Source organism: Oncorhynchus nerka, linkage group LG7 (genome assembly GCF_034236695.1).
Source record: "Oncorhynchus nerka isolate Pitt River linkage group LG7, Oner_Uvic_2.0, whole genome shotgun sequence".
Taxonomy (NCBI): Eukaryota; Metazoa; Chordata; class Actinopteri; order Salmoniformes; family Salmonidae; genus Oncorhynchus; species Oncorhynchus nerka.
The window spans coordinates 38,855,408-38,875,836 of record NC_088402.1 but is presented as its reverse complement, the minus strand read 5'-3'; the positions used below and the strand labels follow the sequence as shown (position 1 = coordinate 38,875,836).

The 20,429-nt window shown below is 44.1% G+C and overlaps 1 protein-coding gene across 4 annotated transcripts in view; it reads right to left on the bottom strand.

Annotated features, from left to right (window-relative positions):
* Positions 1 to 1,162: 1,162 nt before the first annotated feature.
* Positions 1,163 to 20,429, bottom strand: part of LOC115131606 (retinoic acid receptor RXR-beta-A-like) — a 34,727-nt gene continuing 15,460 nt past the window's right edge. Inside the window, exons 4-13 of one of the 4 annotated variants that reach the window (XM_029663438.2) lie at positions 18,672 to 18,819; positions 17,736 to 17,915; positions 17,102 to 17,125; positions 14,234 to 14,400; positions 13,849 to 13,978; positions 10,656 to 10,788; positions 8,882 to 8,923; positions 8,171 to 8,262; positions 7,951 to 8,056; positions 1,163 to 7,850 (exon numbers count right to left, since the gene is read on the bottom strand). In XM_029663438.2, the coding sequence (XP_029519298.1) occupies positions 7,703 to 7,850; positions 7,951 to 8,056; positions 8,171 to 8,262; positions 8,882 to 8,923; positions 10,656 to 10,788; positions 13,849 to 13,978; positions 14,234 to 14,400; positions 17,102 to 17,125; positions 17,736 to 17,915; positions 18,672 to 18,819 (1,170 nt within the window). In that variant the 3' untranslated portion in view covers positions 1,163 to 7,702. The remainder of the gene's footprint in view (positions 7,851 to 7,950; positions 8,057 to 8,170; positions 8,263 to 8,881; positions 8,924 to 10,655; positions 10,789 to 13,848; positions 13,979 to 14,233; positions 14,401 to 17,101; positions 17,126 to 17,735; positions 17,916 to 18,671; positions 18,820 to 20,429) is intronic. The other 3 variants (XM_029663439.2, XM_029663440.2, XM_029663441.2) reach the window with 3 other exon arrangements.

The following is a 20,429-nucleotide window of genomic DNA, read 5'->3' as shown; positions in this document are numbered from 1 at the left end:
GCGTGACAGTTAGTGACCTAAGACGTTTAGACTAGCATATCGCCATTTACCATTAGGCTACTTTAACGCTGACCAAACCTGCAAAACGTGACTTTGAACAAGACATTTTTGAAACTATTTCAAAATAATGGGGAATTCAATTGTAACACGGTAGATAAATCTGAGGGACTGTAGCCTCAATAAATGGAGACCAAAATGTTTTATAGAAAGTTGTATAGTCCGAGGACTTGTTTTCAATTATATTGTATAGTCTGCTATTTAGGTTATTGACGTGGCCTGTGATTTATGTTCGGCATTTTACCGCGTCGAAATGTACTGTCAATGGGCCCAAATCCTCGGGTTAATTGTGCATAGCGTTCTAGAACTATTTTGTAATTTTGAGGGGAAAGGCAAACCATTGTTGACCGAGAAGAAATTTAAACCAATGAGTCAAAATTGAGGGAGGAGACAGAGGCGGGGGGAGAGAACAAAAAATAAACCTGTAAAGAGAAGCGGTCATAGCCAAACAGCGACGAGCGACTGACAAGACACTCCGCGACTGGGCAGTTGGTTACAGGCCGGGGTAGAAAGGACACCATATAGTTGAATGAATGGGCGGACATAGGTCAGCGCTCCCTCTGCTGGGTTCATCACTAAACTACAGCGCCACTGGTCACTCGAGGCCCGGGGGTCCTGCTGGACTGAGGACCATACCATCCGATTTATTGGGATGGGGGACTACAAAGGCCAATCGGGACATTACATTTATTGGACAACAAGTTGTTTTATGTATGAAGGTTGGGGAAATGCTTACACTGATTTACATCAACTCAGAAGATCAGAATGTATAATTTATCTAAATACACTTTTTTTTTTTGTCCAATAGTAAATGGTTGTCAAGTTTCCAACAAGTCAAATGTTCCGCATTGTTCTTTGAATGCTTCTTTTGAAACATGCACTGAAAACCATGGAGAAAGACTAAATCCACCAAGACAGGAATGGTCCAGTATTAAAACTTTACTTGGAAATGATACAACAATCAGAAGCAGATTCCGAATGACAATTTCTTGTTGATTTCCTTCCCCAAAACACACAAAATAGTATATAATTTGCACATGTATGCTGGAGTCAGAGATAAAAACTAGACAAAGAATTAACATGAGAAAAAGGAAACCCACGTGAATAAGTTTTTGCATTTGTTTAATACTCCTGAATACAGAAAGATGAACAGCCTGGTCATGGGAAAGAGTCAAACACAGACAAAGAAGCAGTGTATTGTGGTGGGAGTCAATGACAGGACATCTCTAGATCTAATTAAAAAGAAAAACAGCTTTTCTTGACCAACAAACCATCATCTGATCAAGTCAAAGTGTCCCACCATATGCCCCACCCTAAGCACTTCAACTCTGAAAGCATTCTTTCAACTGGAGAGCACGACCTCCCTCCTATAAAGAGTGGCGTCTACCATGTTGAGTTGGCCCTTCCCTCAAGTTCATTCCATGTAATGGGACACTATCCAGAGGCGTGATTTCAGCGCGCACCTTTGGAGTCCATGCATTGGCTCCTCTTTTTTTCTTCGGCCCGAAGCCAAGGTTTGCTGCAGTGCCCCAACGCATATTTTTCAACGTAAACACTCCTGTTTGCGCTGGACACGGAAGATAGAACCGTGATCCAAATAGCCGAATGATCTGTGCACGTTCCTAGCTTGTAACTCTGCCCTCTTGGCAATCAAAGCAAGGTCGGCCCTTAAAAAAAAACCCACCAATGTACAGCATTAGCACCATAGGGGCCACTGGCCCTCCCCCTTGCTGTGACATCCTTCTTATAAGGGGCCTTTTTGTGACAAAGCACACCCCTCAGCATGACACAGCATCAACGCTGGCCTTCGCACCTGTTTGGCAGTGTTGCATCATCACATGGGTGGCGCAAACCAGCCAACCGCATGGGGTGTTTAGATCATCGCAGAGGGCCTTTGCTCCAGGGTGCCTATGTAAATATGTATTGCGCCCCGCTACATACCAATACATGACAGCTTCACAGCCTCAGTTTTAATAAAGAAGCGTTTTAATTTGATTTAAAGCAAGTGATTTCAAAAGTTGGAGATACTGAACGTAATCAAAGGTCCAGGCGTCTGCCTTGAGTGCACGCGGTCACGAAGGACACGCATCTTTGGGCCGCACGCCGGCGGTCTGTCTCCAAGGGCGACGACCACCGCCGCACTGCCATCAAGTAATACCAAATGACCATTGCACTCCGTTGGCAAGGGAAGAGGAAGGGGCCAGGAAACGTGTTTGCCAATTTTCACCCCTTCGCTTGCGCCTTGCTATTCCATGCTGCAGCAGACCCGAGCCTGCTGGTATAACCAGAACAAGGCTTCATTGTACGCAGTCAACATCGTGACATATCAACATCGCGACTTATCAACACAGTGACATATCAAAATACATGTTTTTTTTGTTAAAAAAAAAAGAATACTTTGGGACCATCTTCTGATAAACTGTCTGCCAAACAACTTGAAAATTCTTATCTTATAAAACCTGTAGAATTTGCATAGAGCTGTTATACGTATACTGTACTGTACTAAATACATCCCTGCTCATAGCAAAATGGCATTTTATGGGACAAGACACAGCACAGCAAGGGATTCACTTTAAATGCACTGTTTTAGCACTAGAAGAGGCAAGTGAGCCCTTTTGACTTAATATGAATTTTAAATTGAAATATCTCTGCCATTTGTAAAGTCTGTCCTTGACTTTTCCTAAATAAGTCTGTTGAACACACTTATTTTATCATTTCGATATCACAAACAGAATGTGTTATAAGCAGTTTTAAGAGGACATGTCTTTTTCAGAGTGCCAAAAAGTGACTTTTTCAAATCCTCCTACAGAGTCATATGCAGGTAAGATGTTTTTATTTCTATATAGTATCCAGAATTAGCTCCATTTCAAAATATCACTGTTCCCAATAAGAACCACTGTTCCGTGAGCTCCACACTTGAACATTAGGCAACAGATAGCCTACAAGTAACATAAACGAATACAAATTCTATTTTGTTCTTTGAAATTATAATTTTTTTCGTATTCTAATGTTACCTAAGACATCCATAAACACAACCAAAATATTATTTATTCGATAGCCTATATGAAATGTACTTGTTAGACATAAGAGTGTTGGGAGTCAAAATGGACTCGTTTGGTCCCTCGAGGCCAGGATTTTCTAGTGTTAATGAAATGGGAGATGCAAGGCATTCACATTCAACTAAGGAAGCTCCAAAAAAACATGAGGGAATTGCAGAAAGGGGGCTGTTGCCAGCATCGTGGAGGTGTGACAAGATCATGGTTCACACTGGGGATGCACACATAAGATAGTCTACCCTGAGGTGCCACTCTGAAACCGTGATGCGACAACAAGCAACCGCACCTCTTCTCTGTACGTCCACAATCTGGACACTGAGGAACAGAGCATTTTCACATGTATAGACATACATAAACCAACAGGTATGTCAATAGTCTACAGTGCTCCTATTGCCTGTTCACAGGCTTGGAGTAGGACACACAGGTATAATCCTCCATATCCATATATTACATGGGGGAGGTGTTCCTCTCGCCAGAAAGGGCTGACAGCAAGTAAATCTAGGGGATCGGCTGAAAAGAGTGGGAATCCAATTTTAAGTAGACCTCGGTTTCAAGACGGAAAACGGTGGAGGGTGTGTGTGTGTGTGTACTTGCACACTCTTAGCCTTGTGTTTGTGTGTGTGTCTGCGTTGGTGTAAACAAGAGGAGGCTGGTGGGAGGTGCTATAGGAGGACAGGCTCATTGCAATGGTACTAAGTATGCTTGACTCTGTTCCATTGATTCCGTACCAGCCATTACAATGAGCCCATCCTCCTATAGCTCCTCCCACCAGCCTCCTCTGGTGTAAACAATAATGTCTATAATTGTAAGACCATATGAGTCGTGTAGCACCCAGTTTAGGACATTTTTAAATTTTATTTTACCTTAATTTAACCAGGCAAGTCAGTTAAGAACACATTCTTATTTTCAATGACGGCCTGGGAACAGTGGGTTAACTGCCTGTTCAGGGGCAGAACGACAGATTTGTACCTTGTCAGCTCGGGGGTTTGAACTCGCAACCTTCCGGTTACTAGTCCAACGCTCTAACCACTAGGCTACCCTGCCGCCCCAGCTGAACTTCTGTCCAACCTCTATTCTTCATCATAATTTCTGAATAGTAAATAATACCAATTTCTAAATATACTCCAGAAATCACCCATCTACATTTTTTTATGGCCACAATATGGAAAGGGATACCTACAGTGCCTTGCAAAAGTATTCATCCCCCTTAGCGTTTTTCCTATTTTATTGCATTACAACCTGTAATTTAAATGGATTTTATTTGGATTTCATGTAATGGACATACACAAAATAGTCCAAATTGGTGAAGTGAAATTTAAAAAAAATTACTTAAAAAAAATAATAATAATCTAAACGAAAAAGTGGTGGGTGCATATGTATTCACCCCCTTTGCTATGAAGTCCCTAAATAAGATCTGGTGCAACCAAATACCTTCAGAAGTCACATAATTAGTTAAATAAAGTCCATCTGTGTGCAATCTAAGTGTCACATGATCTGTCACATGATCTCAATATATATACACCTGTTCTGAAAGGCCCCAGAGTCTGCAACACCACTAAGCAAGGGGCACCACTAAGCAAATGGGCACCACCAAGCAAGCAGTACCATGAAGACCAAGGAACTCTCCAAACAGGTCAGGGACAAAGTTGTGGAGAAGTACAGATCAAGGTTGGGTTATAAAAACATATCTGGAACTTTGAACATTCCACTGAGCACCATTAAATCCATTATTAAAAAATGGAAAGAATATGGCACTACAACAAACCTGCCAAGAGAGGGCCGCCCACCAAAACCCATGGACCAGGCAAGGAGGGCATTAACCAGAGAGGAAACAAAGCGACCAAAGACAACCCTGAAGGAGCTGCAAAGCTCCACAGCGGAGATTGGAGTATCTGTCCATAGGACCACTTTAAGCCGTACACAGAGCTGGGCTTTACGGAGTGACCATAAAAAAGCCATTGCTTAAAGAAAAAAATAAGAAAACACGTTTGGTGTTCTCCAAAAGGCAGGTGGGAAACCCCCCAAACATATGGAAGAGGGTACTCTGGTCAGATGAGACTAAAATTGTGCTTTTTGGCCATCAAGGAAAATGCTACGTCTGGCGCAAACCCAACACCTCTCATCACCCCGAGAACAACATCCCCACAGTGATGCATGCTGGTGGCAGCATCATGCTGTGGGGATGTTTTTCATCAGCAGGGACTGGGAAACTGGTCAGAAGTGAAGGAATGACGGGTGGTGCTAAAAAAAGGGAAATTCTTGAGGGAAACCTGTTTCAGAGGTTCACCTTCCAGCAGGGCAATGACCCTAAGCATACTGCTAAAGCAACACTTGAGTGGTTTAAGGGGAAACATTTAAATGTCTTGGAATGGCCTAGTCAAAGCTCAGACCTCAGTTCAATTGAGAATCTGTGGTATGACTTAAATATTGCTCTACACCAGTGGAACCCATCCAACTTGAAGGAGCTGGAGCAGTTTTGCCTTGAAGAATGGGCAAAAATCCCAGGGGCTAGATGTGCCAAGCTTATAGAGACATACCCCAAGAGACTTGCAGCTGTAATTGCTGCGAAAGGTGGCTTTACAAAGTATTGACTTTGAGGGTTGAATAGTTATGCACGCTCAAGCTTTCTGTTTTTTTGTCTTATTTCTTGTTTGTTTCACAAGAAAACATATTTTGCATCTTCAAAGTGGTAGGCATGTTGTGTAAGTAAATCAAATGATACAAACCCCCCAAAAATCTATTTTAATTCCAGGTTGTAAGGCAACAAAATAGGAAAAATGCCAAGGGGGGTGAATACTTTCGCAAGCCACTGTATATGGTCTCATTCTTTATGCATCCACCGATATTGCTTATGTTGTGTGTAATGATGCTTTGTTTGTATCTAATGTGTTGACATCCATTTCTGTTATGGGGAGCTGAATCAGCCCCTGGTGCATAGCTTTGTGTAAGCAGACCACACATTACATCCGCTGAAGCCTGCCAATCAGCTCCACGATAAACAGGAAGTATCGTCTGAGGCTGGTCAGCCTAAGGGGGCGGGGTCTATCGCCCTGCCCGTGACACTGCTGACAGTTGCCCGAAAGAATACCATCACAACTACTAGTACAACTACTAGCAACCTTCTAGTCAGTGACAATTAGGTGGGTTTTTCAAGCTTAAAATCCAGTCTATTGGTAAAACCCTTAAAGTTTTTTTTACAGTACATGTTGAATGTGTACAATAGCTGTTCATACTGTAGCTAGTGCTATCGGTGCATACTTTTTGTTGTGTGTGGGTATTAATATGCTCGCTAACGCCTGTGTCTTCCCTACTCTATGCATCGACTGGGATCGCCCAATCGTACTCTAGTGAAGGAGTAGATGTGTCATCTTATTTACAGATTGTAAAAAGTTAACGGAAAGAGGCTGCAAGCACTGAACGAAACAAGCGGAGGATTCAGAAGGGGGGTTTGTAGGGGTATTGTAGGCCAATAGAACAAGATATCCAATGATATCCTGGCTTTCTTAGAACGGACGGCCATTTCACAGAATGAAGCACCCCCATTAACATATCGGTTCTTAAGAAGACATATGATGAAAGATGGGGAGCGGTTCGTTCGATGACGCGTGTGTTGTGATCGCCCCCAGTTTCTTAAAGATGGGCAGAAGGATTTCTGCTAAATGTTTACTTACACCTTACACAGTAACGTTTCAGAGTGCAAAAATGACCATTAGCAAGGATAGGGCATGAAACAAAAGAAAGATCTACAACAGCACCAACGAACGCAGTGCTCTTGAACAAGGTTGCACTTTCTGTGCCCAATGGCCCTTGTTTGGACTTGAAGACCAAACACCACAAAGAAAGAAAAGAAAACATCCTATAAGTCACTTGATTTCTTTGAAAACCTGGTGTGAGCTTTAAGAAGGGCCAAACAAAGTCCCCCCCCCTTGGATTTCAATGCCTTAAAAAGGTCTCATTTTATGAGTACAGTACTTCAAAACAAATTCAGCGCATTTCTGCGTGAATAAAGCATAGTATTCAAATCACATTCGGGTTGGTGAACTGAGAGGGGCGCGTCTGCCTCCGTTGGTTGTGTCCCGACCAATACAAGCTGGAAAAGTTGGGAGACTTGATTGAAATATTACACACCTGATTACGATGGGTTTGGGGTAAACCCAAGAGTAAAACCAAAGGGGGAGTAAGCCACTCGTCATATCTATGCATACAGCAATGAATCTGAATAACCTACGAACCCCACAAGAAGCTAAGAGGTCTACCGGATATCGCAGAAGCGTTTACACACAAAGCTGAAGGCTACAAACTGAATGCTAACTCATGATAAAACTTGTGGTTAAAAATGAGATATTTCCATGTGTCTTAACCTACTGTGAAAAAAAGTATGTGTTTCTGTGTGCGTGTTGGAAAAAGTGTTTGTTTTTGACAGCATATGGTCTTTTGGAGAGCTGTATCAGCTTGGGGGGGATTTAATGAGTGAAGAAGGGGTTGTGGGGTTTGTGTGAGTGGGACGTCAAAACCAGCAGACATGGTGAAGTCCCAGAACCAGGGTGCCAGAACTGGAATCCCTGATGGACCAGAGCAGAACCTGGTTCCTAGGTCAGCTGGTGGGGCGCCTCCAGCATCTCCATGAGGAATGTGTCGATAGGGGTGTCACCAATCAGCTTGAAGAAGAACAGGTGCTCCAGGCACTTCAGGCCAATGGAGCGTAGCGCTGGAAGCCGGAGGAGGAGCTTAGCGAACCTGGGGGCGATGGGGGAGAACGAGTGAGGTCAATCATGACGGTGATGTGGGAGTATTGTGTGGATAAGTGCTATAGTATGTCTGTGTGTTTCTCTTGTACCTGCCCTGCTGGTCGGGGTATCTCTGTTTACAATAAGACTCTAGCGATGCGTACACCTTCTCCCTCAGCAATTCCACTTCACTGGAGCTGGACAGGCCCTTGGCATCTGAACGCAGGAACAAACACCGGCATTATAGCACTGAGATGAATTAACGTGTGACTCTTCCTGACATCATGCTATATCTGGGATGAAATGGCTTATCTTGTCTCAAATCATTACCCGGGTTGAAGAGGATGATGGCTCGGAGGCACCCGAGCTCGGTCTTGTCCATCTGCATGTCTCTCATCTTACTGACTAGCTCAGTGAGAACTCTACAACCGGGGTCGAGGAGAAGGTGGTGTGGAAGAGGGACGAGAGAGCGGGAGGAGATGGGTTAGCATCTCCTCTAGGGTTCACCACAGTTCCACTCAACGATGCAGCAGTCCAATAGAGAAACTAACAAGGGCAGGGGGGCTGGGATACAAGTCTAACATCCTCTTTACACGTTGTATTTACACTTTACACACAATCCACACGTAACCTTGTGAATGATAGAAATTGCAACAAAGCAATAGCGCAAACCACCACGTATTTATAGACTACGGCACATCGCAATAATGTTGGGTAGTGTAATAGTTCAATAAGGAGAGAAGGAACACAAAGGGAGGAAAGTAAGCAGCCTGCGTTTTGTCGACGCTGCGCCAGTGACCAGTCGAGCCTAAGGTCCGACAGAAAAGAGGAGAAACAGAACACAACACTCACTGGAAACACGTGCGGACAAGATACACACGACCCGCTCTTTTACCTGGGCATATTACAGCACTTTCTTTGCCAGATTCGCTCATTCTCAACAACTGGGCCAAGATACATTTTCTTTGGGGGGGGGGCGGTGGCGTTATTTGTTTTGTTTGTTGTTGATAGGGGAAGGTGGGTGTGTAGTGATGTCATTACCTGTCAAATATGGCCCCAACCTCTGCATTGTGCGCACTCTCCCTGTGTATGCAATTACAATGTGTTATTACAATGTTATTACACAGTTACATTGTTATTACATTGTCCCCCCTGCGTTGGTTTGGGCCCAGAGGAACAGGTAAGTTAGACTCTGCAGTGCATTTTGGTGCCCGGTGAACCGGTGCCCGGTTCCACTTCTGGGAGTAACAGGCTACAGGCTCTTGTTGATGGAGACTTGACCTGATGAAAAGGTTTAAGATGGCACTAAAACTACAGGAAGTAAAGCACTAAAACTACAGGAAGTAAAGCACCAAAACTACAGGAAGTAAAGCTTGAGGAATGACAAAAATACAAAGATATGACAATGTAACACAGCAACAAATAGATCTGAGACGTTTGAGCAGAGACAAGATCTCGAGGAGAAAACGTTCCTATTGGTTCAGATTGAAACAAGATAAATAGTTCTATGCAGTATTACCCAAGACCTCTGCTTAACTTAACTACTGTAGTGTTTTAGGCATACTTCCTTGTACCATCGATAATTGTCATATACAACTTCCTGGGTAAGTACGCATCATTTAAAAAATTCTAAATGCAACTGGTTTATCCAAATCAGCACAAAAAGGGTTATGTGTATTAGCATGAGCCAATGACAGTAGAGCAGAAGAATAGGAAAATAGAGGAGCGTAATAAATAGGCATCAAAGGAACAATGCAGTAATATGATCAGGGCAGTTTAATCATGTTAATTCAATTGATTTTGCATAAATCATAAAATAATGCAAAGAAAATAATATTGTAATGAATCAAACAAAAAAAGAGAAGTGAGGATAAAAACATGAGTATTGAGAAATGTCAACAAAAATAAAATAAAATAACATTCACTGGACCACAAGGAGGTCTAGATTGCGATGAATCTGAAACAAAAGCCTGCAACCGGTTAATCCAAGATATGCTTAAATTCCTGCGGGAATTGGGAGTCTTGCAGCTTATGAACTATTCATAAAAATGTAGGTTACTGTGTAATAAACAATGAATTCACACCATGTGATGTGGCTACTCTACTGAGTTGGGGAGGGCAGGCCTGTTCCTTGAGAGCTGCGATGAGCGCAGGATTTTACTCAAGACAGGTGCCATGCTACTGAATAAAATACTGACATCAGCCAATGTAAAACAGAATAGATGAATGTGTGGCTGTGATTGGGGTGGGGGGTGGGGGTATCCTAGTAAAATCAAGGGCGACGTCTACATGAAGCATTAGTCGTCAGCGTCCTGGCACGCTGTGTCATTCTAGAGGCAGACTAAGAAGTAAAGGCTCAGCTAGTCAGAGCCAGACACGCAGCCAGCAGAACCCTGGGAAAAAAAGTGCAACGTTCTCCATTCTCCCTTAATTCAGCTCATTTCAACAAAGCATCTGGACTCCAAAGAGAAACAGACATTTAATGAACAGTAAACTGCAACAGGCATAATTGGACACCATTTCAATGCTTCAATGAATTCCTATGACTGGAAGTTATGTTTTACAAACACATGTATGGTAAAGTGAATATATGACGGCGTGTATGATCAAATAAATCAAACGGCCATTACAAAAACACTAGACATTTATTGTTTAAACCAATGAAGAATGCTTTAATCATTCAGAGGCACTTTTTTTCAATCTTTCTCCCTGAAGTTTATGACCTTCTCTTTGAAAATGAACATGCAAAAGGTTGCTTCTATGTCCTTCACTCAGGTCCATTGCACGTGTGTGTGTGTGTGTATGCGCCTGTTACCTGTCGAAGATGGCTCCAACGCCAGCGCTGTGGGCGCTGTTCCTGTGCACATGCAGGCCGGTGGCCAGTAGGATGCCATCTTTCACGCTGATGGAGCGGTGAGAGAAGGAGGCAATCAGCAGCTCGTTCCAACCTGGAGAGAAGAGAGAGACTGGGTCATCCATGTATTTGTTAAGGATCCCCATAAGCTGCTGCCAAGGTAGCAGCTACTCTTCCTGGGGTCCAGCAACATCAAGGCAGTTATATACAATTACAAATATTACATGACTTTGCATTTCATAACAAGTGGCACCTGACCACACGACAAAACCAGGGCCCGTAGGACCTGCAGAGTTGGGAACAAGTCACTATTATTCGAGTCCCGAGCAAGTCTCAAGTCACAAGGTCCGAGTCTCAAGTCACAAGGTCCAAGTCTCAAGTCAAGACTCGAGTCAAGTCCAAGTCGTGCATTCTAAGAGCAAATCAAGTTGAGTCATGTTATTTAAGTCAAGTAAAAAAAAAATACAGTGGGGAGAACAAGTATTTGATACACTGCCGATTTTGCAGGTTTTCCTACTTACAAAGCATGTAGAGGTCTGTAATATTGATCATAGGTACACTTCAACTGTGAGAGACAGAATCTAAAACAAAAATCCAGAAAATCACATTGTATGATTTTTAAGTAATTAATTTGCATTTTATTGCATGACATAAGTATTTGATCACCTACCAACCAGTAAGAATTCCGGCTCTCACAGACCTGTTAGTTTTTCTTTAAGAAGCCCTCCTGTTCTCCACTCATTACCTGTATTAACTGCACCCGTTTGAACTCGTTACCTGTATAAAAGACACCTGTCCACACACTCAATCAAACAGACTCCAACCTCTCCACAATGGCCAAGACCAGAGAGCTGTGTAAGGACATCAGGGTTAAATTGTAGACCTGCACAAGGCTGGGATGGCAAGCAGCTTGGTGAGAAGGCAACAACTGTTGGCGCAATTATTAGAAAATGGAAGAAGTTCAAGATGACGGTCGATCACCCTCGGTCTGGGGCTCCATGCAAGATCTCACCTCGTGGGGTATCAATGATCATGAGTTAGGTGAGGGATCAGCCCAGAACTACACGGCAGGACCTGGTCAATGACCTGAAGAGAGCTGGGACCACAGTCTCAAAGAAAACCATTAGTAACACACTACGCCGTCATAGATTAAAATCCTGTAGCGCACGCAAGGTCCCCCTGCTCAAGCCAGCGCATGTCCAGGCCCGTCTGAAGTTTGCCAATGACCAACTGGATGATCCAGAGGAGGAATGGGAGAAGGTCATGTGGTCTGATGAGACAAAAATAGAGCTTTTTGGTCTAAACTCCACTCGCCATGTTTGGACGAAGAAGGATGAGTACAACCCCAAGAACACCATCCCAACCGTGAAGCATGGAGGTGGAAACATCATTCTTTGGGGATGCTTTTCTGCAAAGGGGACAGGACGACTGCACTGTATTGAGGGGAGGATGGATGGGGCCATGTATCGCGAGATCTTGGCCAACAACCTGTTCCCTCAGTAAGAGCATTGAAGATGGGTCGTGGATGGGTCTTCCAGCATGACAACGACCCGAAACACACAGCCAGGGCAACTAAGGAGTGGCTCCGTAAGAAGCATCTCAAGGTCCTGGAGTGGCCTAGCCAGTCTCTAGACCTGAACCCAATAGAAAATCTTTGGAGGGAGCTGAAAGTCCGTATTGCCCAGCAACAGCCCCGAAACCTGAAGGATCTGGAGAAGGTCTGTATGGAGGAGTGGACCAAAATCCCTGCTGCAGTGTGTGCAAACCTGGTCAAGAACTACAGGAAACGTATGATATCTGTAATTGCAAACAAAGGTTTCTGTACCACATATTAAGTTCTGCTTTTCTGATGTATCAAATTCTTATGTCATGCAATAAAATGCTAATTAATTAAAAATCATACAAATTTGTCTATTTATTGAGGCTACCAGACAGCCATTTTCATTATTTTGTCTACAACACATTTTGACTATGTAATTGTAAAATAGGGACCTTGTAGCAGGCATGAAAACAGCAGAAGGCAAGGCAGGTTGACTGCTCAGAGTGTAGATTTATTTACAGGTCTTGGTGATCCAATGGTGAAAGCGCAGTATCATACCAAATATACAAGTAGATTTACCAAATATACACGGGCAATAGCCCAAAAGAAATAGCCTCGGTCCCTGTATCAGGCTTAACCTGCTCTATCTTAACAGACACAGGTAGAGGGCAAGACTGTGCAGCCTCTCCTGGAGAAACCAAATGTAATCTGTCTAACAGGAGCTCAAACAGGTAGGCCTACATTTATATACGAACTTGTCTCCCAGGACCATACAATTACCCAACTGGCCATTTCCACATCAATTGTTACAATCGTCTTAATCAGATTTAATACTATTTCAAACCCACGCATACATGGAACAATCATTTTCTCTTATTCAACTCCAAAGCGTTCCATGCGCTCCGAGGCGCGTGCGCTTCAATTACGCACAACAGAAATGACAGAAATATAGGACACAGACACACCGAACTCTGACATGACCAGGAAAATATGAACAAAGGAAACCATATATTTATTTAAGTAAACAGAACATCTACCTCATGAGTCTTGCGAACGTTCATGCGCACTATAAAGTGCACTGCCTGCTCAGAGCAGGGTAAGAAATGGTTGGCTAAATGAAAATGTGTTGTAGGCCAATCAAACATGAAACAGAAATGTCGAAATGGGACGGAATGATGAAACGCTATTAATTACTTTACTATTAAATGGAATATACAGTGCCTTCGAAAAGTATTCAGAAATTTTTTCTCAGCCAATCATCAGTCATTTGTGTAAGTGCCGTGCATGTGCCGTCCTTCCCTATAAGTGTGCTGAAAGTCTGTTGTCAATTTGTTTACTGTAAAATAGCATTGTATCTGGTCAAAATGTGAGGCTACTGTATTATAAAAGATAGTCCACGAGGAAAGAGACAGGGTTATCAGCCTATCCATGTACGGCTGTGTTTTAATGAGGTCAAAGCTGAGCAGGGCCGTGCTCATTAGGGTGCAGGAAATAAACTGTTTAAATGGAAAACAAACTTTTTATTGGATATGTTCAGGTATTCCTCCCTGCTTCAGTTTGCTTTCTTCCATTTGGTGGCAATGAACATGAAAGGCGAAGGCTTTTTGAACGTACCGGCGCGTAGCAGGATGACCTGGTCATCCAGGGCCAGCTCAGAGAAGTGGGGGACCCTCTTGGCCCACTCCACCAGGGTAAACAGCTGCTTGTCTGCAGCCTGGCAAATGTTGGTGACCGGGTCGTTGGGCTGGAGAGAGAAACAGAGGGAGAGAGACTGGCTTCAACATAGGGTACAAAATAGAGACTACAGGCCTTTGGATCACATTTTTTAAAAGTGGGTCTGTGGTCTCAGAATCTACTGTATCACAAAAAATTGTTGGTGCAGTCGCACAATCCCATGTCTAGAAATAATAATAGACAGTGTGAGGAACGAAGTAAGAGAAATTGCTATGTGTGCATCGCAGGGCCATATGGTGAGTCACACACAGAAACACACACACACATTTACCGAGCTGCCCTCGGAGGTCCCGTCGGCATGAACCTCGGTCTTCTGCTCTACGGCCATCTCGGCCTCCAGGATCTTTTCCACGGGCATCTCCTCGTTGACGGCGCTGGTCGACTCCGCCTCACTCTCCCGCTCCTTGTTCCTCTGGCGCTCTTCCTGCACGGCTACAGGGGCACAGGAAGGGCCGAGGGAAGGAGAGGAAGAGAGTCGGCGGAGCGAGGAGGAGAAAAGCACAGGAGGGGATGGAGGGTGAGCGGGGAAAGAGAGGGAGGGAGTAGGACGGATGGTGAAAAGAGGAAGAAAGGGCAGGAAAAGGCAGAGTGATGGAGAGAGGGGGAGAGAGCAAATGGGAAGCAAAGTGAAGAAAAAAAGAGAAAGGTGAGAGATAAGGGAGGGGAAATAAAAAAGGGAGAGGAAATAGGGAAAAAAATAAAGAGACCAAGAAAAAAAGTGGAGAAAGAGGGGAATGTAAGTAAAGCAGAGAATAAAGAATGACAGGTAGTGAAAAAGAGAGAGCGAGATACACAGATATGTACATTTCCCGGTTAGTTCAAACAACAATGCTTTCTTCACCTTTCACACCAGGGGTCTCAAACTCAAGGCTTGGGGGCCACATCAGGCTCGCAAGCTGCTTTCTTATGGCCCCAAAACTGATATCTGATTTCCATCAGCCCTCAAGAGGATTTTCCAATTAGAATCAACCCACAAAAAGGTTTCTTCCTATGGCACATTACAAGTTATATATCTTCGGAGTCACCCCAGACCACAAAAACCACAATGTCAGTAATACTGACAACACTAACACTTCCGCTCCACTAGAAGTGTTGCACTGCTTTGCCATTAGCGTTGTGTCAATGTGATGTTGTTCCTGCTACAAGCACATTGTTGCTAGTGGTTGTACTAAATTATTGTGTAATTACACAAGTTGCTTTTGTTTAACTTGTGAACCCAGCTGGTCAATGTAGCTAGCTAGCTAATCTCAGCAAAAAAAGAAACGTCCTCTCACTGTCAACTGCATTTATTTTCAGCCAACTTAACATGTGTAAATATTTGTATGAAGAAAACAAGATTCAACAACTGAGACATAAACTGAACAAGTTCCACAGACATGTGACTAACAGAAATGGAATAATTTGTCCCTGAACAAAGGGGGGGTCAAAATCAAAAGTATCTGGTGTGGCCACCAGCTGTATTAAGTACTGCAGTGCATCTCATCCTCATGAACTGCACCAGATTTGCCAGTTCTTGCTGTGAGATGTCACCCCACTCTTCCACCAAGGCACCTGCAAGTACCCGGACATTTCTGGGGGGAATGGCCCTAGTCCTCACCCTCCGATCCAACAGGTCCCAGATGTGCTCAATATGATTGAGATCCGGGCTCTTCGCTGGCCATGGCAGAACACTGACATTCCTGTCTTGCAGGAAATCACGCACAGAACGAGCAGTATGGCTGGTGGCATTGTCATGCTGGAGGGTCATGTCAGGATGAGCCTGCAGGAAGGGTACCACTTGAGGGAGGAGGATGTCTTCCCTGTAACGCACAGTGTTGAGATTGCCTGCAGTGACAACAAGCTCAGTCCGATAATGCTGTGACACACCGCCCCAGACCATGACGGACCCTCCACCTCCAAATCGACCCTGCTCCAGAGTACAGGCCTCGGTGTAACTCTCATTCCTTAAACGCGAATCCGACAATCACCCCTGGTGAGACAAAACCGCGACTCGCCAGTCCTGTCTGGTCCAGCAACGGTGGGTTTGTGCCCATAGGCGACGTTGTTGCCAGTGATGTCTGGTGAGGACCTGCCTTACAACAGGCCTACAAGCCCTCAGTCTGCCTCTCTCAGCCTATTGTGGACAGTCTGAGCACTGATTGAGGGATTGTGCGTTCCTGGTGTAACTCGGGCAGTTATTGTTGCCATCCTGTACCTGTCCCGCAGGTGTGATGTTCAGATGTACCGATCCTGTGCAGGTGTTGTTACACATGGTCTGCCACTGCCAGGATGATCAGCTGTCCATCCTGTCTCCCTGTAGCGCTGTCTTAGGCGTCTCACAGTACCGACAATGCAATTTATTGTCCTGGCCATATCTGCAGTCCTCATGCCTCCTTGCAGCATGCCTAAGGCACGTTCACACAGATGAGCAGGGACCCTGGGCATCTTACTTTTGGCGTTTTTCAGAGTCAGTAGAAAGACCTCTTTAGTGTCCTAAGTTTTCATAACTGTGACCTTAATTGCATACTGTCTGTAAGCTGTTAGTGTCTTAACGACCGTTCCACAGGTTTATGGTTCATTGAACAAGCATGGGAAAGTGTTTAAACGCTTTACAATGAAGATCTGTAAAGTTATTTGCATTTTTACGAATTATCTCTGAAAGACAGGGTCCTGCAAAAGGGAGGTTTCTTTTTTTGCTGAGTTTATTAGCCTCTTGACTTCATAAATCTTTGTACAATAACCAGTGGTGTATAGTCGAGGCCATATGCAACCAAAATCAACTTTATTTCTCATTACTCCCAAATCACAAGATAGAGTGAACGGCAAGTATTGAACCTCTGCGATTCTTGAGCTTGGACGCTGACATTGGATGTGATGCAACGTGAGTGCAACACGGGCAGTGAAGCAGCTTTCATTGATTTAAAAGGAACCATTTCCTCAACGGCTGACGGCAATGCCGGACGACTGATGGCTATAGTGTAGCAGGGCCATAAGGCTTACTTTGCGCCTGATCATTTGAGTTTCAGACCCGTTTCATACCAACAATACATTCTGCAACGTACCTCACACAGAAATGGGCCATCGCAACAAAACAACATCAAATATTGTTTCTCACACTCCCCCATCACTCCTTCCCTCCCTCTTTCCTCCTTACATCTCTGTCGTTCATCTTGGACCACTACAGAAGAAGGGAGAGGGAGAGAGAAAACGAGAGGAAACAAGAGGGGAGAGAGAGGGGGGCAGGGGTTAGTGTTTACAAGGCTCTCCATCCCCCTCTCTCCACCTCCTTTTCTCGCTCTTTCCATCCCCTTTGAGTGCAATCAATACTCCCCCCTCAGAAATGTATATTACAATATTCGAATCAAATCTTAACAGCTCTTAGACATCTTTATTATACATAAATGATTCCAGTGGATTTAAAACAGATATTTGAAATAGTTTCATAGCAAGTAGCCTGTACAATGTTAATACAGCAGGACGGTTGGTGAGTGGAGGTTTTCCGGTTAGGGTCCACCTGACCACACACAAGGTGTCCCATCAATCTTCTTTATACTTTCTTACTGTAGCAAGTCAGACCCAATTTCAATAAGGATCCTAGCCCTCCCTCCCTCTTCTATCAGCCTCTCCTCTCCCTTGCTCAGTCTCGCTCTCTAGATCTCCCATTGCATCCCTCTCAGTCTCTCCCTCCATGTCAAGCCTTTACCCCACCTGGTGATAGCGTTGCCCTTTTAATAAGATATATTGAGCGCGAGTTGAGGACAGCAGACTGCCAGCCCCCCCCCCCCTACCTTCCCTCTTCATGCCACAGGCCAGGCACTTCTGGTAGCGGCAGTACTGGCAGCGGTTGCGCTGGCGCTTGTCCACCAGGCAGTCCTTGTTGTCCCGGCAGGTGTAGCTCAGGTCCTTACGCACCGTGCGCTTGAAGAAACCCTTGCAGCCTTCGCAGCTGTACACTCCGTAGTGCTTACCTAGAGAGAGAGAGAGAGAGAGAAACAAAGAGGAAGAGAAAGACAAGAAAGAGGAATGTAAAAAGACATGACAGAAAGAGAGGGAAGAGGGGGATAGAAAAAGGAGGGAAGGTAACTTCAGTAACAAACCACTTTTAATAATTCAGGCATAAAGCCTACAGCACATAGTTCTTCAGGTGTGATGGCAATGAAAGTACATGAAGTGTTTCGGTCCGTTTTAGTAAATGCTTCGCACAAACAAGGGAGAGAAGAAGAACAATTCCCTGCTGGTTTTTTTTTATTTTATGCAGCTTTTTTAAAATGTTCTATGAAGAAGAAAGGAGTAGTTCACCCCAAAATCAAGGGTTATCTGATGTTTCCATACCTCAAGTGGTATAAGTCCATGTAGCCAATGCCATCTGTTGTGTAGATCCCACTATGCACAGCAGAAATCTGTGGGTGTCAATCCCAAATTCATGGGAAAAGAAAGTCGACACACACTACCTAACTAAATTTCATTCAACGCCTGTCAAATTTCGGGCAGAACAATCCTTTAATAAACCAAGCATATCGCACCAGATGTGCTTCTCTCTCCGACAGACCCTCAATCCCAAATCAAAATCCCACCCCAGCCTGTCCTAAAGAGCGAAGAGTAAATAGTTCAACTTGTCTTCTCACAGGCTGGGTGGGATTTTTTGCCATATTGCTTACACCATTCAATTTCTCTCCGATCTCCACCACAAGTGCATAGGGTCTAGGGGCCAATTTGGGACTCACCGGAGGAGCGGTCGCCGCAGATGGCACACAGGCGCTTCTGGGAGAGCATGGGGCCCCCTGGGCTGTGGCCCCCCAGCCCGAACGGAGGCTTCACGTCGTCCGAGCTGCTGACCGCGTGCAGCCCCGACATGGACACTGTGGAGTTGATCTGGAGGCCGAGAGAAAGGGGGGAGGATAGGGGCAGAAGTGAGAGGGGAACTACTGAATTGAAGGGGGTTGGGAGGAAAAGTCACTTATGTGTGACGTACTGGTAGCACATCAGTCATTAGTTCAATTACTTGGAGTCATCGATGCAGAGTTGTCATTAAAAAAAACAATTTTACCTTCATGCATTTAACAATGACATACAAACTGTTAGTTCTCTCTTTGAGTCGGCTGATTGATCAGTATTAAAGCAACATTAAATTTCCTGTTCTCCCCTTCCAGGCACCATCGGCTGAGAAAGGAGCATCTGGGCCTTGCCTCCCTCAATGCAGTAGAGATTACAGAGCACTTCTCACCAACACCAGCTTAAGCAGGTTAAGTCTCAGGGCATCCTCATAGCCTGATTAAATCATGAGGACGTTCGAGTAGAATCAGAGGGAAAAAGTGAAATGGGGGGGAGGAGAATGAAAGTGAAAATGCCAGGGAGGGAAAGGAGGAAAAATAACACTGAGAAGGACCATCTGACATGAGAGAAGATAGAGGGAATAAAACAAATTTGTTTGCATATTCACTACAGTGTTGCCACTGCGAGCCCCTTAATGAAATGTATTATTATTTTTTAAATTACAATGTTCACAGATGCACATACATTCAAAGTAGATTAAAAAACGGTGAATTTATGCTTTTTATGTATATCTTTCATTGAAATATTGCAGAACATGTTCTCTATTTTCCAGACATACACAGGAGGACAGGGAGAGTTTGACCTTTTGATGTGTGATTTTGAGGGCAACCAATGATTCATCCACTGGCACCCATCATCTAAAATGTCAGAAATGAATCGTTACTGAATTCATTTAATATTTTTGGAGGTTTTAAAAGTCAGAACACGTTCAAAGTGTACGGCCGAAAGACAAATAGCCTACTTCTACCATACAATTAAGAGCAGGGCAACATGTTAAAAAAGGACCCAGATAATACTGTTTCATGGTTGATTTTGCAGACAAAAACTGAATTGTTACCTGGACTTTTAAGAATTACAATATCTATACTGAACAAAAATATCAAATGCAACATATAAAGTGTTGGTCCCATGTTTCATGAGCTGAAATAAATTAGTTTACATACCTGATAGTGAGCGTTTCTCCTTTGCCAAGATAAACAGCATGTTCATTACACAGGTGCACCTTGTGCTGGGGACAATAAAATGCTCACCTTCTATTTTGCCCTGTTTATCAAAAGCGTTGGAAAAACTTGTCAATAATCAACTGACTGTCTTTCTTGATGTCTATAGTATTCTCTCTGGTATGCAATCTGGTTTCTGCTCAGGTTATGGATGTGTCACCATTGCCCTTGATTCTAAGCAATGTTGTGCTGCTATTTTTATTGACTTGGCAAAAGCTTTTGCTACGGTTGAGCATTCCATTCCTGTGGGCCGGCTAAGGAGTATTGGTGTCTCTGAGGGGTCTTTGGCCTGGTTTGCTAACTACCTCTCTCAAAGAGTGCAGTGTATAAAGTCAGAACATCTGCTGTCTCAGCCACTGCCTGTCACCAAGAGTGTACTCCAAGGCTCGATCCTAGGCCCCACACTCTTCTCAATTTACATCAACAACA